A 22,553-nucleotide genomic window follows, 5' to 3' on the forward strand; every position below is an offset into this window, starting at 1 on the left:
TGATGCTTTTGAATTCTGGTGCTGGAGGAGACTCTTGAGAGTCCCATGGACTGCAAGAAGATCAAACCGATCCATTCTGAAGGAAATCAGCCATGAGTGCTCACTGGAAGGACAGATAGTGAAGCTGAGGCTCCAATACTTTGGCCAACTCATGAGAAGAGAGGACTCCCTGGAAAAGACCCTGATGTTGGGAAAGATGGAGGGCACAAGGAGAAGGGGACGACAGAGGACAAGATGGTGGGACAGTGTTCTCAAAGCTACAATCATGAGTTTGACCAAACTGCAGGAGGCAGTGGAAGACAGGAGTGCCTGGTGTCCTCTGGTCCATGGAGTCACGAAGAGTTGGACACGACTGAACAACAACAACAAAAGAACAGAAGGCTGCAACAACACAACTCCTCGTGGCTTCCACAACCAACAACAAAGAGAGTCACCTGCTGCCTGGCTTACCTTTCGTTATGCCCTTGAGAGCATCAAGGACAAATGTGATGGAGATAAAAAGTGCAATGATTTCTTCCGTCGACCTGCGAAGAAATTCCATGTGAGTCATTGAATATGAATTACAAGGTCTTATTTGCATCAGCGTTTTAAAATATATTTTAAGGAAAAAGCAAGGGGTGAAACCCTACGCCAAAGGATAAATGGACATAAATCTGATATCAGGAATCACAAGACAGAGAAACCAGTAGGAGAACCCTTCAGTCTCCCAGGACATTCTATACAAGATCTCAAAGTAGCTGTCTTATTACAGAAGAATTCAGAAATAGACTGGAAAGAGAAGTTGCTGAGTTGCAACTTATTACCAAACTTAAAACCATGGAGAGACCTGGTCTGAATAGAGACATTGGATTCTTATCTCATTATACATGATATAGCTATTTTTAGCCATCTCACCCCTTGCTTTTTCCTGTAAGACCAATTGCAGTCATTAACAGTCGCCAACAGGTTTACCACACCTATCAGCCAATCATTAATTCCCACCACCCTTCTGAGTAATACCCCTCCCCACCCTCTCCCTATATATAAGGGTCTGGCAACTTCTGTTTCAGTGTATCTGAAGAAGTGTGCATGCACACGAAAGCTCATACCCAGAACAAACTTAGTTGGTCTCTAAGGTGCTACTGGATTTTTTTTTTAAAAAAATTCCATGTTGGTGACACACTTTTTTGATATGCATCCTTTCGTGACACAGTAATTCAGTTTTACTAGCAAACCGGAAGTTAAACGAACCCCTTTCCAGCCCCGTGAGGAGCACGGGGAGCGTTCGTGTGACACACCTACACATTGAAGTGTCACAAAACACAGTTTGGAAAGCTCTGGACTAGATGATCCTCAGGGTCCCTTCCAAGTCTATGATCCTATGGTGGCAATTTCCCGCCTACCAAAGTGGTGGAGATAATGTGAGGAGTTACCTTTTGAAGAGCTTCATTACAAGACTGAAATTGAAAAGGGAGTAGAGCATCAGGAAGAAACTGTTCCAGAGTCCCACCCAGGCGTAGAAAGCGCGAAATTCCAAGTTGTAGTCAGTGCAGATCCCTTTGATCACTGAAAACGAAAAGAGCATCATCACACAAAGACAGAAATGTACCAATGGCAGCCTCAGCTAACCAAATACAACCACCAGCCACGTACAAGAATTAGGTTTCTGGGTTTTTATATTGTAAACCACCACCCTGTGATCCTTGGAAAACAGGCAGTATATAAATATAGTCAATAATAATAATAATAATATACAAGTAATATTCTACGCCTAAAGTAACCAGCACATAAACAGTTGGATGCAACAATGCATGCAGTTGCACAAAGAAGGCATGTGCATGAATATAGTTATTAAATCAAGTTGCAGAACTGTAGTGCCACATGGGGCTTGATTTGTTTATACATATTGTAAACATGCAATAACAACAACAACAATGACAACAATAACTACTACTACTACTACTACTACTACTTTTCTTTTATACCCTACCCATCTGGCTGGGTTTTCCCAGCCACACTGGACGGCTCCCAAGAGAATATTAAAAAACACGCTAAAACATCCAACATTTTAAAACTTCCCTAAACGGGGCTGCCTTCAGATGCAACACAAGCAGCTGGAGCGACAAACTCACCATTGATGTAGAGCGCTAAAGGAGCCGTCGTCAACAGCACCACAAGCGGCTGGCCTGAGAACAGCGCATAGAGAAGACCACCAATGCACTGGCCAACGATGGTTTTCTGCACATCTGAAAAGTTGGGGGGGGGGAGAGAAAGATGAATTTGCAAGAATCAGGTGGCTGTCGAAGCAAGCTTGCGTTAAATGATGGCACCACTGATGGTGCAAAGAGCACAGTGCACTATGCACACTGGTGCAACAGACATGCTCAAAGCATTAGCTAGGAGCGGAGCTGTGGGAGCATGGACTGTCACACTGGACACAGTTGTGTAGATGCCTGCATCTTTTTTGGTGCAAAAGCAAAACAGTTAAGTCTCTCCTCCTCCTCGTAACAGTCTTCTCCTTCGTACTGCAGCCGCAGTGCCTGCACTGCATATATCTTTTATCCTAACAAAGTACAGTGGAACTGGATGCAGTGCTAAGCACCAACTTCAGATTTTCAGCTTTCAAGAAAGCTCACAGTCCATTTGACAGTGAAGAACCACATGCAAACAATGAGCGTGGAAATCTGAGGAACTGGCAGGGCAGGGTCTGGGTCTAATTTCCAGGGGTTGGGGCCGAGTCTTTGATACCCCTCCTTCTGATTGGCAAAACCAGAATAAATAACATTAATAAACACGGCTTCCTTTCAGACAAGCAGTCAAGGCAGTTTTACTCCAGTAAGCTCTTTTAAGGCACTGTTGACTTTTTGCCCTTTTTCAATTGCGCTGGATATTTTCCAATAATAATAATAATTTATTATTATCATAGAATAGAATAGAATAGAATAGAATAGAATAGAATAGAATAGAATAGATTCTTTATTGTCATTACACAAGTGCAACATTGTACAAAGTGCAACGAAATTGGATGCCATCCCTTAAAACATCAAAAGCAAAACAACAACAACAACCAAACAAACCACATTCCAGCCACACCCACACCACACCCATCAAACTCCCAGGTCACACTATCGAGTTACAGCATTCAAAAAGGCCACAGCTCTTGGATAGAAACTGTTTTTCAGTCTATTTGTCTTTGACTTGATGTTTCTATATCTCCTGCCAGAAGGCAGTAGTGCAAACAGACCGTGTCCCGGGTGAGATGAATCCTGCAGGATGTTATTTGCTTTCCTAAGACAACGGGAACCATACAGTTCTTCCAAAGATGGGAGAGGATGACCAATAATCCTTTGGGCTGTGGTTATGACCTTCTGGAGCACCTTCCTCTCCCTAGCTGTACAACCGGAGAACCAAGCACAAATACAGTATGTAAGAATGCTCTCTATGGAGCCTCGGTAGAAGCACACCAGCAGTCTCTCACTCAGATTGTTCTTCTTTAAAAGTCTGAGGAAATAAATTCTCTGCTGGGCCTTCTTCACCAGAGCAGTGGTATGTGCGCTCCAAGTCATGCCCTGATCGATAGCTACTCCCAAAAACCTGAATTCCGCCACCCTCTCCACCCGTTCCCCGTTGATATACAAGGGCTGAATGTCCGCCTTTTTTTTCATGTAATCCACCACCAATTCCTTGGTCTTAGCCGTATTAAGAGCCAGATTGTTCTCTCCACACCAAACACAGAGCCGCTCCACCTCGTCCCGATAGGCGGACTCATCCCCTCCTGAAATGAGCCCTACCACTGTAGTGTCATCAGCAAACTTGATGATTTTGTTGCTGGAATAGATGGCTGTACAGTCATACGTATAGAGAGTGTAGAGCAGGGGACTCAACACACAACCCTGTGGTGAGCCGGTGTTAAGGCTAAGGGCTGTGGACATGTGTGACCCTACTCTAACCCTCTGAGAACGTTCTGACAAAAAATCCAAAACCCAGAGACAGGTGGAGTTGGAGAGTCCAATCGTCTCTAGCTTGGACACCAGTCTATGGGGGAGGATAGTGTTAAAAGCAGAGCTAAAATCCACAAACAGCAGCCTCACATAACTCCCCGGCTGCTCCAGATGGGACAGAGCAGCATGGAGAGTGGTATTGATGGAGTCTTCTGTGGATCTATTTGCTCTGTATGCAAACTGGTAGTTGTCAAAAGTTGATGGAAGACAGGAAATAATGTGACGGCGCACCAGTTTCTCAAAACACTTCATGATGATTGGAGTCAGTGCAACTGGTCTATAGTCATTCAAACTACTGATTGTGGATTTTTTAGGCAGAGGGACAATAGTTGACGACTTCAGGCAGGGTGGGACAATAGACTGGTGTAAGGACTTATTGAAGATCTTAGTAAAGACCCTCGCCAGCTGATCCGCACAGCCCTTCAACACCTTTCCAGTGATGCCATCAGGTCCAGCCGCCTTCCTCGGATTCGCCATCCTCAAAACCTGTCTCACCTCATGTTCCTCTACCGTGAATGAGGGGCCCCTATGGGCTGGTGGCTGTAATACCGGCGTCTCAGGTGGCTCCTTCTCGAAGCGAGCAAAGAAGAGGTTAAGCTCCTCCGCCAGCAAGGGGTCACCGTCGACAGCACCAAGGTTAGGTTTGTAGTTGGTAATATGCTGAATCCCCTGCCACATCTGTCTTGTGTTGTTGCTCCTTAAATTATCCTCAATCCTCAGCCTATAATCCAATTTTGCCCGTCGAATACCCCTCCTCAAGTTTGCTCTTGCTACACTGTAAAGCTGCACCTCGCCTGACCTGAAAGCCCTGTTCCTTTCCCGCAACAGGCACTGGACCTCTCTATTCATCCAGGGTTTCTGATTGGGGTAAAACCGGATGGATTTATTTACAGTGACAGTGTCTGTGCAGTGATTGATATAGCACAGAACTGCCGCCGTGTGCTCCTCCAGGTCTGAACTATCGAAAATATCCCAATTGGTTCTCTCAAAACAGTCCTGCAGCTGGTGAATAGCACCTTCAGGCCAGATTTTAACAGATTTTAATATTGTGGGAGCCCTCAATGATTTATTATTATCATGCATTGCTTTCAGTTTCTGCAAGCCACCGTGAACTGGAAAAAGCGGACTATAAACGCTGAAATGAAACATGTGTTATGCAAAGCTATAGTGAACCTGCAAATTTGCTCCATTTGTACTTTTTCATTAGAGCAAGCCAATGGGCTTTACTTCTGACATACCACCGGGTGAATGCGCCATGCACTCTACTGGCTCTCAAACCAGTTCTGGGCGATATACCAATAGATCGCCCAGGCCGAGTGTGTGTGTCTGTGAACTACTAGCCTAATCTAAGCAGTAAGCTTATATTGGGACGCAGGTGGCGCTGTGGGTTAAACCACAGAGCCTATGACTTGCCGATCAGAAGGTCAGTGGTTCGAATCCCCGCGACGGGGTAAGCTCCCGTTGCTCGGTCCCTGCTCCTGCCAACCTAGCAGTCCGAAAGCACGTCAAAGTGCAAGTAGATAAATAGGTACTGCTCCGGCGGAAAGGTAAACGGCGTTTCCGTGCGCTGCTCTGGTTCGCCATAAGCGGCTTAGTCATGCTGGCCACATGACCCGGAAGCTGTACGCTGGCTCCCTCGGCCAATAAAGCGAGATGAGCGCCGCAACCCCAGAGTCGGTCACGACCGGACCTAATGGTCAGGGGTCCCTTTACCTTTAAGCTTATCTTGGGAAGAGAAGAAAAATCGCCCTTAAAAGGGCTTTCTTTGTTTAGACAGCAGTGGTTTCTTTGGTTGTGATCACATGGATTAGATCTTCCCTCCGAGGTCCCCAGTGAGAACCGGAACTTCCAGGGGGGCGAGCGAGGGATGGGGCAGGAAGGAGGGTAGACTCACCGATGACCCCGTCCGTGTTTTCGTCATTGAGGGAGCCAAAAGCGATGGAAGGGAGGAGGCAGGCGAAGTAGAGAAAGATCATGGTGGTGATGTATTTGCCTATGGCTTTGTTGTTGCCGATGATGCCTGAAACAAACCCCAAAGAGCAAAGTGAAGAAAGGGGTGGGGGAACTCCGCATGGATCGAAGCGCGCTCAACGCCAAAGCCGTAACCAAAAGGGCAGACCCACACTGCAGAGGGAAGGACTGGACAATCCCTTCACGGTCCCTTCCAACTCTATGGTTCTAATAAGAAGCACATGGACAACAAGAGTCATCCCTTTTAAGTGGGGGTTGGCTGGGACAGTGCCCCATTTGCCCTACTGGACTAGCCACTGCTGGTCTGGAGACTTCCCTGAGTGAATCTGCTGCTATGCTTCACTATCAGTGCTCCCTAAACAATTTGGGGGCCACTGCCCCTTAGTTCCATAAATAATAATAATAATAATAATAATAATAATAATAATAATAATAATAATAATAATAATAAATTATTTATACCCCGCCCTTCCCGGTTCAGAAAACCGGGCTCAGGGCGGCTAACAACAAATCTAAAACACTTAATTGATGCTACAAAAAACAGCATAAAGTACAGTATAAAACGTGAATAACAATAAAATCAAAAATCAATTTAGGGGGGAAATCCATCCGATAAACATTAGATGATCACCAGGGCTAGCTGGCTAAATTAGTTCTATTTCGGCCAGCGAGGAGACCAGGGGAGAATTAGCAGTGGGATCCCAGAGCGGGTAATCTTCATAAAAAGGGGAGGAGGAGGGAAGGAAGGGGAATAAAATATAAATGCATCCCTGGTGCCCCCTACCCTATAAAAAGCATTATTCTTGTTTATAAAACCCTATAGAGAGAAGAGTGTGCATTACAGTCGTACCTTGGATCCTGAACGCCTTGGTACTCAGATGTTTTGGCTCCCGAACGCTGCAAACCCGTGAGTGTGTGTTCCAGTTTGCAAACGTTTTTTGGAAGCCGAACGTCCGACATGGCTTCCGATTGAGTGCAGGAAGCTCCTGCAGCCAATCAGAAGCTGCACCTTGGTTTTCGAACCGTTTCAGGAGTCGAATGGACTCCCGGAACAGATTAAGTTTGACAACCAAAGTACCACTGTAATCAGAATAGCGGTTTGCACGAAGATAGCAATGCAATAAAATTCAAATCGGTAACAACTCATTGCACATTTATTCCAGTGAAAACTAGTTGGTTTAATTCATTCAAAAACCCCCGATGTACCAGCTTTTCAAAGTCCGGTATTCATTTGCACCTTGCAAGCACCCGTCTCCTTGCCTCTTAGTGGGTAATTTTGGCCCCCGCCCCAAAACCCCCTCTGTTTCACTTTATACCAGGTCATGTTAAATTCCTGGTCCAAGGAAAAAGCCATCATTGTACAGCCACCCTCTTTTGCATATTGGGTTTGCACCCACTGCAAAATCTTTAGCAAATGTTTCCAATTATAACGTGACGTGGGGTGGCAGGAAGAGACCAAGAAGCCCTTAGGGGAAAACCCAATGCAAACCAAATCCTGCGCACCCGGTCGCCCTGGCAGGCAGCCTCCAGGGGTTTACACAGCGCTGCAGGAGACTTAGCAGAATGTATGACGAAATGTCGAAAAGGAAAAACACGCAGCAAAACAGCACCTCAAAAACGGCTTCGCTGGCTTGCTTCCAAGTGCTGGCATTTACTTCCCTGGACGTGAGTCAATTATTTCATTTTTAAAATCCTCCAAACAGACAAAGGAAAACCAAACATGGACCCATGCTAAAGCATCGCAGAGGCTGCTTTGGGGAAGTTGGTGGGCGACTGATTCCTGCGAATAAATGAACCCCCGGCTTGTACACTCATGTTTTAGGGCGAGGACTGAAGCTAGCAGGAGGGAGGGATGGAGGGAGGGGGAAAATAACTAGCAGCAGCTGAACCAAAATCTGCCTGCTTTTCCTGAATATAACAAAGGGCAGAGGGTCAGAATGAAGGATTTCCTCTGACTTGGCCAAAGACTGCCTGCGAAACAGCTGAATAAGGCTCTGCAATGCACACATGCACACACACACTCCTCCTTGCTGAAGATAAGATTTCTTTTTAAGCAGAGGAAAATACTCCCAGGCGAGGAAGCTAAATTTGAGAAAATAAACAGAACACCCAGGGGATTTCAATGGCTCTACAGCTTCTACTCCTCACGGCTATTATATCTCACAGAGAGGAGGAGACACACACACACACACACACACACACACACACACTTAATCAAAAAAGTGTTCACTTTTCGCCACAAATTTGGCAATCTGTATTTGCACACAGCTGAATGCACACGGCATCGTATTCCTTACATGCTGAGTTTGTCTGGGTGTTATTTTAGACTATGCTCAATAATTGTTTGTCTGGGTGTTATTTTAGACTATGCCCAATAGATGTGTTTGTGTGAGCCCTTGAGACTGGAGCTTCCAGCTCGAAAGCACGCTGACAAACAAACATTATCCCTGGGGGAGATAAATGTTGCTTTCGAATTTTTTTAAAAAATATTTATGAATTCATGGAACATAGCCTTATGCTGAGCCAGACTATTTGTCCAGCCTTGCAAATAGGTGCAGAGAAGTTACTAGCCTGTACAGAATCATTTTTCCATCTAGCCTACTGTGGGCTGGCAGCGGAAGGGATGAGAAGCACCATGCCTCTTGCAGCAGCTCACTGCTCTTCTATACTAGGTAAGCGGAAGAGGGCTTTCCTCCTCTTCCAGACTCTCTGGTTTCTATTGCTGCGTTCCCCAGAGAGATGGAGCACCCCAACTCCCCCCATTAGTTCTGTTCACACCTGCAGGCTTTTCTTGCCACCTATGACTACCAGGCAAGCGCTCCATCTCTAAATGCAGCTCCCACAAAAAAGAAAGAGCAAATCTGTTAGTTTTGGTTTCTCTCCGTTTCTTATTTTAAGTTCAGTTCTCCATGTTTCCTTATCTATTTGCCTTTTTAAAAAAGTCCCCATGAAAATTCACCAGCACGTGTTTTTTTAAAGTGATATATGCATCCTTAACACAAGCTTTATCCCAATGTATGCATTTCTGAACGCATCACTCGGTTGGAGAACCGCCTTGCAAAATTCAGAGAAGTGCGAATTTCGAAAGATGGCGGCATCCTGGTTCTTGCGAGTGAGAATGACGAAGGTTCGCCTTTAAACGCAAACCGAATTGGATCTCCCGCCTTTCCCCAACTACGCATGTTGAACAGCTGCAATATAATGGAAAGAGGAAAAATCTGTGCAGACGGATGCTCACTGTTTTGCAGTCCTTGCCAATCGTGCTCCTTGCAGAACTGCAAAAACACAAAACTCTAATTAGGTGACACAACACCCGTGTGAAGAAAACAAGGCAGGAAGTGACAAATTCAAGGCTAGCCTTTGGCAGGGAAGAGGCGGCAGCATCCATCACTGCAAGTCTCCGCTCCCAGTGATCTCACCACTCTGAAGTGCAAGCGTTTGCCTATGACAAACATGGTTCGCCCTCACTTAGGGAAACGACTTGGCCTGCAATAGGCTCCAAACTATCTGCTCCGAAACTCTAGCTTCAAGGGACACATTCACACTGTAAGAAAGTAGCAGGAGACTGAGAACCCTGTTCTCATCCCACCTTTTTAAAAAGAGAGAGCGAAACAGCCAAAGAACTGATAGACAACTGTGGCCAGAATGAAGAGAGAGAATGCCAGAGAGGCTGAGCAAAGGGAGATGCATATTTTGAAGAGCAAAAAAGAGGGCACATTGGATGACTTCCACAGAGCCTAGGGCTTGGTGATCAAAAGGTCGGCGGTTCGAAGCCCCGTGACGGGGTGAACTCCCGTTGCTCGGTCACTGCTCCTGCCAACCTAGCAGTTCGAAAGCACACAGTGCAAGTAGATAAATAGGTACCACTCCGGTGGGAAGGTAAATGGCATTTCCGTGCGCTGCTCTGGTTCACCACAAGCGGCTTAGTCATGCTGGCCACATGACCTTTATGCTGGCTCCCTTGGCCAAAAAAGTGAGATGAGTGCCGCAACCCCAGAGTCATCCGCGACTGGTCTTAACGGTCAGGGGTCCCTTTACCTTTAACCATGAATGGCGACTCTCCTTCTACATACCTATGAAAAAGAGGACGTGTCCAGGGAAAAGAGGCCATATGGTAACCCCAGCAGCATCCACTCATCGGGGAAGAATCATAGTGTTGCAAGGGAGCCTGAGAGCTTCTAGCCCAACCTTCTGCTAAATGAGTGCAGGATGCAACAACGACATCCTTGACAGGTGGCCATCCACCCTCTGCTTCATAGGTGCCGGCTCCCTCGGGCCCTGGGTGCCCAAGCACTCATAAAATTCTCCATGAAGTGGCTGGGCACCCACAAATTTCGGCACTAGGGCCATGCATGTTGCATGGAACCCATGGCCCTGGGCACCCACGGTCACGGGGCCAAACTGGTACTCCTGCTCTGCTGAAAAGTTCCCACTTCCAGAAGCCGGTTGTTCTACTGTCTGACAGCTCTTTCTCTTAACGCTTAACCAAGATCGGCCTCCTTGCAATCTCCACCCATTAGTTCTAGTCACGTCCACAGGAGCAGCAGGGAAGCAAGTGTGTTCTGTCTCCTGCCTGACAGCTCCTCAGATATTTGAAGAATTCTATCGGGTTTCCCCTTAATCGTCTCTCCTCCAGGCGAAAACATACCCAGCTCACCGTGCCAAACTCAGCAGGGGCAGCGGGAGAGCGAGAATGCGGCCTCCTCTACATCCCACAAGGAATTAAGTGACAACTACGCATCCCCCAAAGTAGGCACATGCTATCTGGAAAGACCTTAATCAGACCTTCTTGGGAAACAGCACACTTCGAACCAAGAAATCTAACGCTATGCGCGGCTGGGAGCACATTGTGTTGGGCGATTTTCCCATTTCTAAAAGCAAGCATCAGAGTTCTCTTGATGTACACACTGCACATTTTTTTAATCCTTTTGGCTACGAAGCAAAATGGTAGTGACTCAAAGCATTGGGTCTTTTCCTGGGGTCCTGCGTACTTTGCAGGGGCACCCCTCTTGGGACCACAACATGAGATACAGAGCAAGGTTTCCCAAAATTGGCTGTCCAGCTCTTTTTGGACTGCCATTCCCATCATCCCCAACAACTGCTTCTTCTAGCTAGGGATGATGGGAGTTGTAGTCCAACAATAGCCAGAGACCCAACTGGGGAAACCCTGATCTATAGTAAGACCTCGGCTCAAAAGACTCATTTCTACTGGCAGAAAGGTTGGGGATGTGGAGTAGAGACTTCTCCACAATTTTCCAGAGAGGCTAATCTGAGCCTAGCCTTGCAGGGAAAAGGAGGAGACTTCTTGCTTGGGAAACTTTTTTATTTGGTATGTTAAACTTGATTAGAACACGTATCTGGCTTGTTTCTTCAGATATCACAGTTGACTTACGACATTTTTACAACGCACACATTTCTCATGTCTCAAGCTACTGGCTCTCACTTTTAGGAATTTTGCAAGAGTTGCAAGCTGCACAGGACTGGTGGGATATTAAATCTGTAAAGAAATATACAAAAAATTGGGCAGGTATCTGCAAAATCAGATGGACGATTTTGTTCTCTGCTCCATCCTTCTGGCCTCTACATAAATCATTCCTCAATCTCTGAGGTACCTCCATCTTCCTTAGTCCCTGGAGGGGGTTGGGGGGGGGAATCCCGATAATTTAAATTTTCCAATCAGATTAAAAGATGTGCAACCTTAGTGATCATTGTTGGAAAAGCAAAAGAAATAAAGTTAACTACATGTTTGGTGGAGTTGTGATGAGATTAGAACTTATTGGGAGAAAATCTTAAATTTATCAGAAGATATGGTTAATTATACCACACCTTTAAATCCATTACAAGTTCTGCTGTGATACCTGCAAAATGATGTTGGTCCAAAACATCTTATTTTAATTTTAAGGAAATCTATTAAGAGCTGCAAAAACGTTGTTAGCTGCTAAATGGAGCTGATCAGAAGCACCCTTGGAACGAGAGTGGTTTAACAAAATATAGTATGTCAAAGAAAGTCTTTAAATTACAGAATAAGATTAAAGGAAGGGACACAAAGACACAAACAGTTTGAAAGTCCATGGTCTCCATTAGTTAAATGAAGCAAAAAATTAATTAGTGTTGTCAAGGGAGTTTTCACTGCTGAAAAAGTAAGATGGAGCATAACAGTGATTGGTTTTCGAACGTTTTGGAAGTTGAATGGACTTCTGGAACGGGTTCCGTTCGACTTCCAAGGTACAACTGTATTTAAAAGCATGTAAATTAAGCATATTTATTCCAGTTTGCAGAATTACAAAGTTGTTCTAAGGGGAGTAGGCACGACGCACTAGGAGTGAAACAAAAACCAAAAGTTACATTTGTGGCTGCAAAGGCGATGCAGAGTTCTTACGACAAATGAATCGCATGCTTGCTGTGTTCAGAGTCTGCAACGTCCGGCTTTGTACAGGAAGCCACTTGAGAAATTAACAAAGCCACAAACAGCCTAGAGCAGTATAACTGAAAGCGCCTATTATTCCTACAGTTCAAAACTCAAATATTAATATTTGGAGTTGGGGAAGGTGGGCAGGGAAAGGAAAAGAAGGGCAAAATTGCATTCAGACAACTGCAGCTGCGTGCCTGAGCTCCAGACCTCAGAAAGTCTTTTTTTATACACCTCTTTGTTACTTAGGGTTGCCATATTTCAAAAAGTTGTTGAGCTTTTATTTCTGGAAAATTGCTTACTTTTTTTTTTTTTTTTTTTTGCAAACACAGAAAAAAGGTTTTGAGCTTTTTTTTCCCAGGGAATTCGCCAAAAAACACTTCCCGGACATTTTACCAATTTTTGAAAATTCTGCCCTGACACTATTTATGGCTGACATTCCTGGGAAATTTCTGAGAAATTCTGGATATAGGCATCCCTAGTGTTACTTAGATGCTTGGGTGAGGGGAGAGCATTTGGATGTATTATGGAGTGGAATGGAAGCAAACATTGGTCATGAAACCCTGGCTCATGGTTTAAAGAAGGCCTGAGGATGGACGTAGCCAGAATTTATGTTGGGGGGAGGCAGTTTGTAGAAGCCATGCATTGCAGGGGTCCTTTCCAAGTCTAAAATTCCATGATTCCACGAGTTTGTTTAGTGTGGTGCTCAAACCTGGAGTTTTGGCTTGTTTTGCCCTAACAACAAACCATGATGGCTAGCTTTAAACCATAGTTTTGTGATTGGCTTGGTAACTGCGGCTGGCTAGAGTAAAAGAAACCACAATCCTGGGTTCGGATGCCATGCTAAGCTAAACCAAGCCTTTCATGGTTTGGTGATCTCACTTGCATGCAGGCAGCATCACTGCCAAAGTGTTCAGGCTGCAGCATAATGCAGTTTATAATAAGCTGCATTTGCATGGACCCAGGCAAAGAATGGTGTGCCCGACCCAATGTAATATAAGGACAACAGGTTCAACCTCACAGCAAGCCTAAAACTACTTTCTGTAGCAATTCAATGTTTTGCTATCGAACATGTACACTTAAAAGCAGGCTGCCCTCTTTCATTTCAGTGTGCGGCATATCAAAATATTCTGCTGTGCAGCTTTTCTAGGGGCAGAGAAATCTCTCAATTTCATTTCCCCCCATTTCTAATTTTTCCAATCTCATGTTCAGTTCTCCATTTTTGTGCATCAGCATTTTAAACCAAATTTCTCCTGATGTACATTCTTGCAAGCGACATTCCTAATGCAATGCATATCCATGTGGTATTTTCGCCAGTGCCATGTGTTTTTATCCACACATATCACCCTAACATGCACATTTTTGTAAACCTTGTTTGGTTGGAGAGCTGCAAAATTTGGAGAAGTGCGAATTTTGAGGGACAGCCGTGTTCCCTTTTGCATACCGTTCTGAAAAGCGAGGATGAGGGAGGTTCGCATTAAAATGCAAACCGAATTTCCACCCCCTCCCTAAGTCTGTCCCAAGGGCAAGTGGAATTCCCAGCTCACAGCAAATATAATAGAATTGTAGAATTGGAAGGGACCATCAGGGTCATCTAGTCCAACCCCCAGCAATTCAGGAATCTTTCTCCCAACGTGGGGCTCAAACCCACAAACTTGAGATCAAGAGTCTCATGTTCTACCAACTGAGCTATCCTGGCTGCAGGATGCTAACATGATAGAGGGGAGACCCAGAAGGCCACCTTGCTTACAGTGCTCCCTGGCATTTTCTTTTCCTTTACTCCTCTGTGTAGCAACAAGAAGGCAGAAAAAGCAAGGAATGGAAATGTGTTGAAGAATATATTGTACAAAATCATTCTATCAGAAATCTCTGGATAAGTATAGACTGAACCCATTAAGCTAAGAAGTTATGTTTTCCTTTGCCGCTCCTTTTTTTCAAATACAGTGGTGCCTCGCAAGACGAAAAGAATCCGTTCTGTGATTCTCTTCGTCTAGCGGTTTTTTCGCCTTGCGAAGCAAGCCCATTGAAGGATTAGCGGATTAGCGCTATTAGCGCTATTAGCGCTATTAGCGGCTTTTAGCGGCTTATCTGCTGATCGGATCAGCTGATAAGCGGCTTAGCGGCTTAGCAAAAGGGGGAGGGGGAAAAAACAGCAGGAACTCGCAAGACATTGTCGTCTTGCGAAGCAAGCCCATAGGAAATTCGTTTTGCGAAGCACCTCCAAAACGGAAAACTCTTTCGTCTAGTGAGTTTTCCGTCTTGCGAGGCATTCGTCTTGCGGGGAACCACTGTAGATGAATGACTATCGTAACGAATAAAAATGAATGTTAGAGGTTTTTATTAAGTAATAAGTTGGATGTCACACATGTGGGTGAAGGAAGTCAAATGGGCATTTGGATATAAGGAGAGGTGGTTGCAGGATTGTTGTTTAGTCGTGTCCGACTCTTCGTAACCCCCTGGACCTGAGCACGCCAGGCACTCCTGTCTTGCAGGGTTAGATGTGGGGAATTTGCAGAAATAATATATTCATGTTATGATAGATTCCAGCGTATTAGGTGACTGGGCGTATAAGATGCCAATTTGGGGGGGAGGGGGTTGTCTTATACGCTTCGGCAGCAGCAGTGGGCAGCGGGCTCTGCGTCTGGAGGAAGCTGCCCAGCAATGCTAAGCTTCTTCCTAGCGCAGAGCAGAGCCCGCCGCCCACTGCAGCCATACCCGGCGTATAAAACGACCTCCGACTTTTAACCTCTTTCCCGGGGTTAAAAAGTCATCTTATATGCCGGAATCTACGGTACAAGGCTGAAGGTGTGTGGCAATTAACATGTAGTGTGAATTAACTGAAAATAAGAAAAATTAATAAAAAAAAAATATCAAGTCCAAAAAAAGAAAAGAAAAAAAGAATGCAGAAAAAGCAGTTGCCAAGAGGTGCTTGGCTGTGGAATTGAGCCCATGGTGCCAGAACTGGGAAGAGAAATGCCACAGAGTTGCTGCACATCTCCAAACAGCATTCCCAAGAACTTGGATTTCATAGGACAGGTGTGTGTCATTGAAGCCCCAAATATACACTCTCAGTTGAGAAACCACAGCTTAATGCTAAGCCACATGGATATTCAAGGAATTAATAGCCTCTTTGTGGCTAAAGTTCTCTGCAGGCCCAAAGTCAACAGCTAGCATGACCTCACCACAGGAAGCCTACGGGCCAAATCAGGCCGGCTGAACCTATCCAGCAAAGGTGAGGAGCGTTTGGCCCATGGGCCTAATTAAGCCCAACATGGGGCCTAATTTGACCCATGAGCCTGTTTGCTCCAACCATGCCCATGTGCCCCAAACCCCATCCTATACAGGTCTCCTCCCACTAATGCGCAGGTTACGTTCTGGGCCCCCACAGTCAAGTGAAATCGTGCAAAGTGGGGAGCATCCTCTAAAAAAAAGCTCCTAAATGCCTATTCCCCCGTTCTCCCGCTCTCTCTCCAATCCAGACCGGGTTGGCAAGAAGCTGAAGGAGGTGCTGGAAAACTGCAGCTGCCATGCTGCCACGCAAGCCAGCTGTTGGGCGGAGAGGCTGAGCAGCCTAAACAAAGCCCCACCGAGCCCCGAGCCCCTTCTCTGCCCTCACTGATGTCCTCTTCAGGTTCAGGGTGTGTGTGTGTCTTCTCACGAGCCACAAGGACTCTCTAGCTTTCTCCCTCCATTTCCTGGTATAATAATAATAATAATAATAATAATAATAATAATAATAATAATAATAATAATAATAATAATATATTTATACCCTGCCCATTTGGCTGGGTTTCCCCAGCCACTCTGGGCAGCTTCCAACAGGACACTAAAATACAATAACCTATTAAACGTTAAAAGCTTCCCTAAACAGGGCTGCCTTCAGATGTTGTCTAAAAGTCTGGTAGTTGTTGTTCTCTTTGACATCTGGTGGGAGGGCGTTCCACAGGGCGGGAGCCACTACCGAGAAGGCCCTCTGCCTGGTTCCCTGTAACTTGGCTTTTCGCAGTGAGGGAACCGCCAGAAGGCCCTTGGAGCTGGATCTCAGTGTCCGGGGAGAACGATGGGGGTGGAGATGCTCCTTCAGGTATACTAGACTGAGGCCATTTAGGGCTTTCAAGGTCAGCACCAACACTTTGAATTGTGCTCTGAAACGTACTGCTTCCGTTGACTGATTTCTTTCCCGGCTTGCACGCAAACACAGTCACACACAAGTTGACTGCGCATTAATGGGGGGGACGCCTGTGCATGACGTCAGGCATGGGGCAGGGAAAAATATGCCTCCCAACAAAGAACCAGAAATACCAAAACATGCTCGCAATTGGCAAGGGAGGACTTGCTGTCGCTGCCAATCAGCTGGTCGGCAGCAACAGCAAGTCCTGAGATGGCGGCTAACAGATTGAGGTTGAATCCTGACAAGACAGAAGTACTGTTTTTGGGGGACAGGAGGTGGGTGGGTGTGGAGGACTCCCTGGTCCTGAATGGGGTAACTGTGCCCCTGAAGGACCAGGTGCGCAGCCTGGGAGTCATTTTGGACTCACAGCTGTCCATGGAGGCACAGGTCAAATCTGTATCCAGGGCAGCTGTTCACCAGCTCCATCTGGTACGCAGGCTGAGACCCTATCTGCCTGCGGACTGTCTCACCAGAGTGGTGCATGCTCTGGTTATCTCCCGCTTGGACTACTGCAATGCGCTCTATGTGGGGCTACCTTTGAAGGTGACCCGGAAACTACAACTAATCCATAACACAGCAGCCAGACTAGTGACTGGGGGCGGCCGCCGAGACCATATAACACCGGTCTTGAAAGACCTACATTGGCTCCCAGTACGTTTCCGAGCACAATTCAAAGTGTTGGTGTTGACTTTTAAAGCCCTAAACGGCCTCGGTCCAGTATACCTGAAGGAGCGTCTCCACCTCCATCGTTCTACCCGGACACTGAGGTCCAGCACCGAGGGCCTTCTGGCGGTTCCCTCACTGCGAGAGGCCAAGTTACAGGGAACCAGGCATAGGGCCTTCTCGGTAGTGGCGCCCGCCCAGTGGAACGCCCTCCCATCAGATGTCAAAGCGATAAACAACTACCTGACATTCAGAAGACATCTTCAGGGAAGTTTTTAATATGTGACATTTTAGTGTATTTTTCATCTTTGTTGGAAGCCGCCCAGAGTGGCTGGGGAAACCCAGCCAGATGGGCGGGGTACAAATAATAAATTATTATTATTATTATTATTATTATTATTATTATTATTATTAACCGGGTGCAAGACAGAGTTCCCTGCTGAAAACACTGATTGGCAAACTTCCTTTGCCAAGGAACTGAAGAATGCCTGCCTGCTTTCCTCCCCCCGGTGCCTTTCTGTTGTACTGTCACTCTTTGTTTACATACAGCTGCCCTATCAATATTATTTTTAAATAAACCTGATCGTGTACTGTATAAGGAACATGGAGGTTTCGACTGGGACACAGTTAGCCCCATGTGAACAGCTGCCGTAACGGGTGCATGGATGACCCAAGGCATTAGGCCAGAGGGCGGACTACACCAACCCTGCAAAGCTGTTTCAAAACTCACCTATGGCTGTTGCACAGCTGTTATCGCAGCTCAGCGAGCCTCAGCTTAGTCACAGCGAGGAGGCGGGAGACTGCCTGGAGCCCCGCGTAATCTGCTCTGAGCTTCCCAGAGAAAGAGGGACGTGCGCGCAGTAAATAAAAGGAAAACAGAGGAAAGTATCGCAGGCATTTATGCCAGAATCAGAACTCGGCATTTCTGAAACAGGCCCCTTCGCGAGATAAATGGCAAACTGCAGATGAAATTGTCGGCAGTCAGACAAGGCCGGTAATAGCTTCTGCCTAGGAATCGTACCCAAATTTATGGGAAATCACATCACTGAGATATATGTACATAAGCAATAGTGCTCTGTCCAGAGCATGCAATGATTGCTTTTCTTTGCATTCCCACAAAGCTATTTAGGTAGAAAAAAGCAGTCCTGCAGAGCTCTTAGGCAATGAGGGAAGGGGATGGATGGTACATGGAAGGGCACAGGCCGCGAATGTGAAGCCTCTCATACAAAACTGCCTTTATACAGAGTCAGACCATCATTCCATCTCCTCAGGTGCCAGGAATCTGGGCCCCTCCCGATATTGCTCAACCCCCACCAGCCCCAGGCAGCTCTCACAAGCCACTCTCGAGTTCAGATACCAATAATTTAGAAACTCTCAACACTTTGTAACTAAGCTAAGTTTTACTGCCTGTGCAACTTTTTCTGAATGCTGCATGGAAAGGCACATGAATATGACCTTTGGAGAGTTTGTAAGTAAACCATTTTAAACTTCCCAAATGTGTGGGCTTTTTCTTCACTGGGGGGAGAAGGAAACTTTGGAACGCCCTTGAAAGGGTATATTTTAAGGGTCTAACAGCCTATATTTCCAAATTTGTTCTGCTGCATATTTTGTGACTTTAAATCTCTGCTGGGGTCCTCTCACAAAAGAGTAATTGCCCCAGCCTTGGATCTTGGCATTCAGTGTATTAACCTTTTCATATCATTTTTTTTCCTTGAAGCAGCGAAAACAATACTAAAAAATGCAATCTTTAGGGGGGGACTGCTTTGCAAAAATGCGATTAGACAAAATAGTGTAAAAAATTGTGTACTGTAGGAGAAATATGCGCTAAAATGCTGGTTTTTTTATTTTTAAAAATGACTTTAAAAAGAAAAACTCCACGGAAAACCGAAATGAATGAGAAAATGAAATTGACAGAATTGCCAATCTCTACTCTATGGAGACATTACTCATCATTTAGCTTACAGAAATCTCATTTAAAAAGCGCCAGCAGTACAATTTTGCCAAAAACAAGGATGAGAACTCTAGTTCTGTTGGATTTTCCCTTGCTTATGAATGAAAATGTGTTTCTACATGTGGATTAGCCTCAGTGGATCAAGGAATTTATCTAAAGCACCAGCTTTGGCTGAAGACATTAGGAATAATCCATAAGCCCAACACACGGGATCCTTCCTGGTCCAATGTGTGATTGTCTTTCAGAAAAAAACAGAGCTACTGCAGACATTTCCCTGCCCTCCCCCAAAAATAAGAGAGTGCTTTGTAAACAGGACACGGTGCTATGAAGACCCCAGTCAGGCCGGCGTTGTCGTAAACAATGGCTCACCTACCATCAGTAAAGTCCAGCGCGTACACTGGAAACCTTCGTGCGATGTCATCAAAAATTCCCTTGCCAACATTGAAGAACTCGTGGAGCTGGAGAGAGGAAGGAAATGTTATGTCAGTTCAAATGCTCATCTATTGTTGAGAGAGGAGAGGGAGGCTTGAGCCGCCTGCCACGAGACCTTTAAAACCAACGGCTTTCCTTTAAAGGCTATACAGAGGAGATGCTAAATCACAGAATCATAGAAGGAACCCCGAGGGTCATCTAGACCCTCTTATTCAACATCTTTATTCAACATCTTTATCAACAACTTGGATGATGGACTCAAGGGCATCCTGATCAAATTTGCAGATGACACCAAACTGGGAGGGGTGGCTAACAACCCAGAGGACAGGATCACACTTCAAAACGACCTTGACAGATTAGAGAACAGGGCCAAAACAAACAAGATGAATTTTAACAGGGAGAAATGTAAAGTATTGCACTTGGGCAAAAAAAATGAGAGGCACAAATACAAGATGGGGGGCACCTGGCTTGAGAGCAGTACATGTGAAAAGGATCTAGGAGTCTTGGTTGACCACAAACTTGTCATGAGCCAACAGTGTGACGCGGCAGCTAAAAAAGCCAATGCAATTCTGGGCTGCATCAATAGGAGTATAGCATCTAGATCAAGGGAAGTAATAGTGCCACTGTATTCTGCTCTGGTCAGACCTCACCTGGAGTACTGTGTCCAGTTCTGGGCACCACAATTCAAGAAGGACACTGACAAACTGGAACGTGTCCAGAGGAGGGCAACCAAAATGGTCAAAGGCCTGGAAACGATGCCTTAGGAGAAACGGCCAAGGGAGCTGGGCATGTTTAGCCTGGAGAAGAGGAGGTTAAGGGGTGATATGATAGCCATGTTCAAATATATAAAAGGATGTCACATAGAGGAGGGAGAAAGGTTGTTTTCTGCTGCTCCAGAGAAGTGGACACGGAGCAATGGATCCAAACTACAAGAAAGAAGATTCCACCTAAACATTAGGAAGAACTTCCTGACAGTAAGAGCTGTTCGACAGTGGAATTTGCTGCCAAGGAGTGTGGTGGAGTCTCCTTCTTTGGAGGTCTTTAAGCAGAGGCTTGACAACCATATGTCAGGAGTGCTCTGATGGTGTTTCCTGCTTGGCAGGGGGTTGGACTCGATGGCCCTTGTGGTCTCTTCCAACTCTATGATTCTATGAACCCGCCACTGTGCAAACGAGGCAATGCACGTGGTTTGGCAAAGCGACCACCCCGTCTCAGCACCGCCCAAAGAGCAAGAAAAGGGAACTCGGCCTCTACTGTGTGCGCCATATTTGTAAAATGGCTTCCTATCTCTCCCGCTCCCAGAGGCATACCAGCAAATGAACGTGTTTGCATTAGGGGATGTCCTGAAGTAGAGGACCTTATGCATTATATCTTGTGCTGCCCCTTATATAATGAAGCAAGAGAACGATTTTTAGCACCTGTAATGACAAGGTCCCCTGGCCAGAACCCCTCTGACATGATTTCATATCTCCTCACAGACACAGATAAGTATGTGACCTGGCGTGTAGCACTCCTTGCAACTGCCGCTAGGAAAATCAGAGCAAATTATATAGCCAAGATAGTCACCAACTGTAAAGGAGATGAATTAATTTGACCCTATCTACATCAAGCTATAATCTATCTTTATCACCAAACTCTGAATATAATTGCACATTGTATTAATTAACATTATTTTTTTAATATATTAGTGGCCATGTGGTGATTTTAGCCTATAAATTTTACTGTTTAATGTCTGAACCTGTATAATCAGGTACTTTTATAGCTCTGTTTAGAGTAGGTAACGTCTTGATAAATGTTTTAAGTTTTTTGTATTAATCCAGCATATTTTCTTTTAATTGTTGAATGATTCTGTGTACATTGCGGCAGCCTTTGGCTATGTGCAATAAAACTGACTGACTGACTCTCTTGATACTACCTCTGTGCAGGGAGGAGAGGAGGCAGCTGAGATGCGTGGAGGTCCTTCGTGAAGGCTCCCCCCTCTTGCCAATCAGCAGTCAGATTTTGCATATACAGCCGTACCTTGGAAGTCGGACAGAATCCGCCCGACTTCCAAAACGCTCGAAAGCCAAAGCGTGGCTTCTGATTGGCTGCAGGAAGCTCCTGCAGCCAATCTGAAGCCGCAGAAGCCCTGTCGGACATTTGGATTCCAAAGAACGTTCACAAACCAGAACACTCATTTCTGGGTTTGCGGTGTTTGGGAGCCAAAACGTCCGAGTACCAAGGCATTTGGAATCTAAGGTATGACTGTATGTACTACCCCTGGAATGGAACCCCCATGTTTGATGGGACTGCACTGTCGTACAAATAAATAAATGTGGATCTGGTAACAATATGGGAAATAATATAACTAACCAAGGTTAGCCGCAACTACCCAAGCATTTGAGGAGTCACAAAAGTAATTTCTTTGTGGCCTGCAGGTTCCATAAAACAGTACCAAATGTCACCGAATCTGTCTGTTTCCTTTTCTTAATTTCACAGTTTCCAATACAAAAAAAACATGCTTGAGGTCACATCCGCACCATAGATTTAAAACACACAGCTTCTCCCCTCCCCAATAAAAAAGAATCATGGGAACTGTAGTTTTTTAAGGTTGCTGGGAATTGAGGGATAAACTACAGTCCCCAGAATTGCAACGTAAAATTTGGAGGAGTGCAGATTTTGAAGGACAGCTGTGTTTAGGTGCACGTATTGTATGGGTAAGTGCGAATGGGGAAAATTCGCCTTTGAATGGGAACAGGATTGCATTTCTCTCCCATGCCTAGTGGTCGGAAGATAGCCTTTTCCTGGGTCTGTACGCGGCAGCTTTGCATGTTTCCGTCATACACTTGGGAACAAAAGGGATGCAAAGTGCATCTGTCAACACCAGCTTCCAAAACCCATCAGGGGTACCTGGAATATGCTGTGGCATTTGCTGCCAGCCCTCCATGGCCCTCGCCTGCCCCTTGCTGCTTGGCTCCCTGTCTGTCCCTTCCAGCC

General features: G+C 45.6%; 1 protein-coding gene across 7 annotated transcripts in view; it reads right to left on the reverse strand.

Moving 5' to 3' along the window:
- The window catches only part of SLC4A11 (solute carrier family 4 member 11), a 253,541-nt gene that overhangs the window by 40,030 nt on the left and 190,958 nt on the right, over positions 1-22,553 (reverse strand). For all 7 annotated transcript variants that reach the window (XM_081207015.1, XM_081207014.1, XM_081207019.1 and 4 more), the window contains exons 9-13: positions 19,519-19,603; positions 5,875-6,000; positions 2,112-2,225; positions 1,413-1,545; positions 451-524 (exon numbers count right to left, since the gene is read on the reverse strand). In XM_081207015.1, the coding sequence (XP_081063141.1) occupies positions 451-524; positions 1,413-1,545; positions 2,112-2,225; positions 5,875-6,000; positions 19,519-19,603 (532 nt within the window). The remainder of the gene's footprint in view (positions 1-450; positions 525-1,412; positions 1,546-2,111; positions 2,226-5,874; positions 6,001-19,518; positions 19,604-22,553) is intronic.

This window comes from Podarcis bocagei, assembly GCF_964188305.1.
Source record: "Podarcis bocagei genome assembly, chromosome: 9".
Lineage (NCBI taxonomy): Eukaryota > Metazoa > Chordata > Lepidosauria > Squamata > Lacertidae > Podarcis > Podarcis bocagei.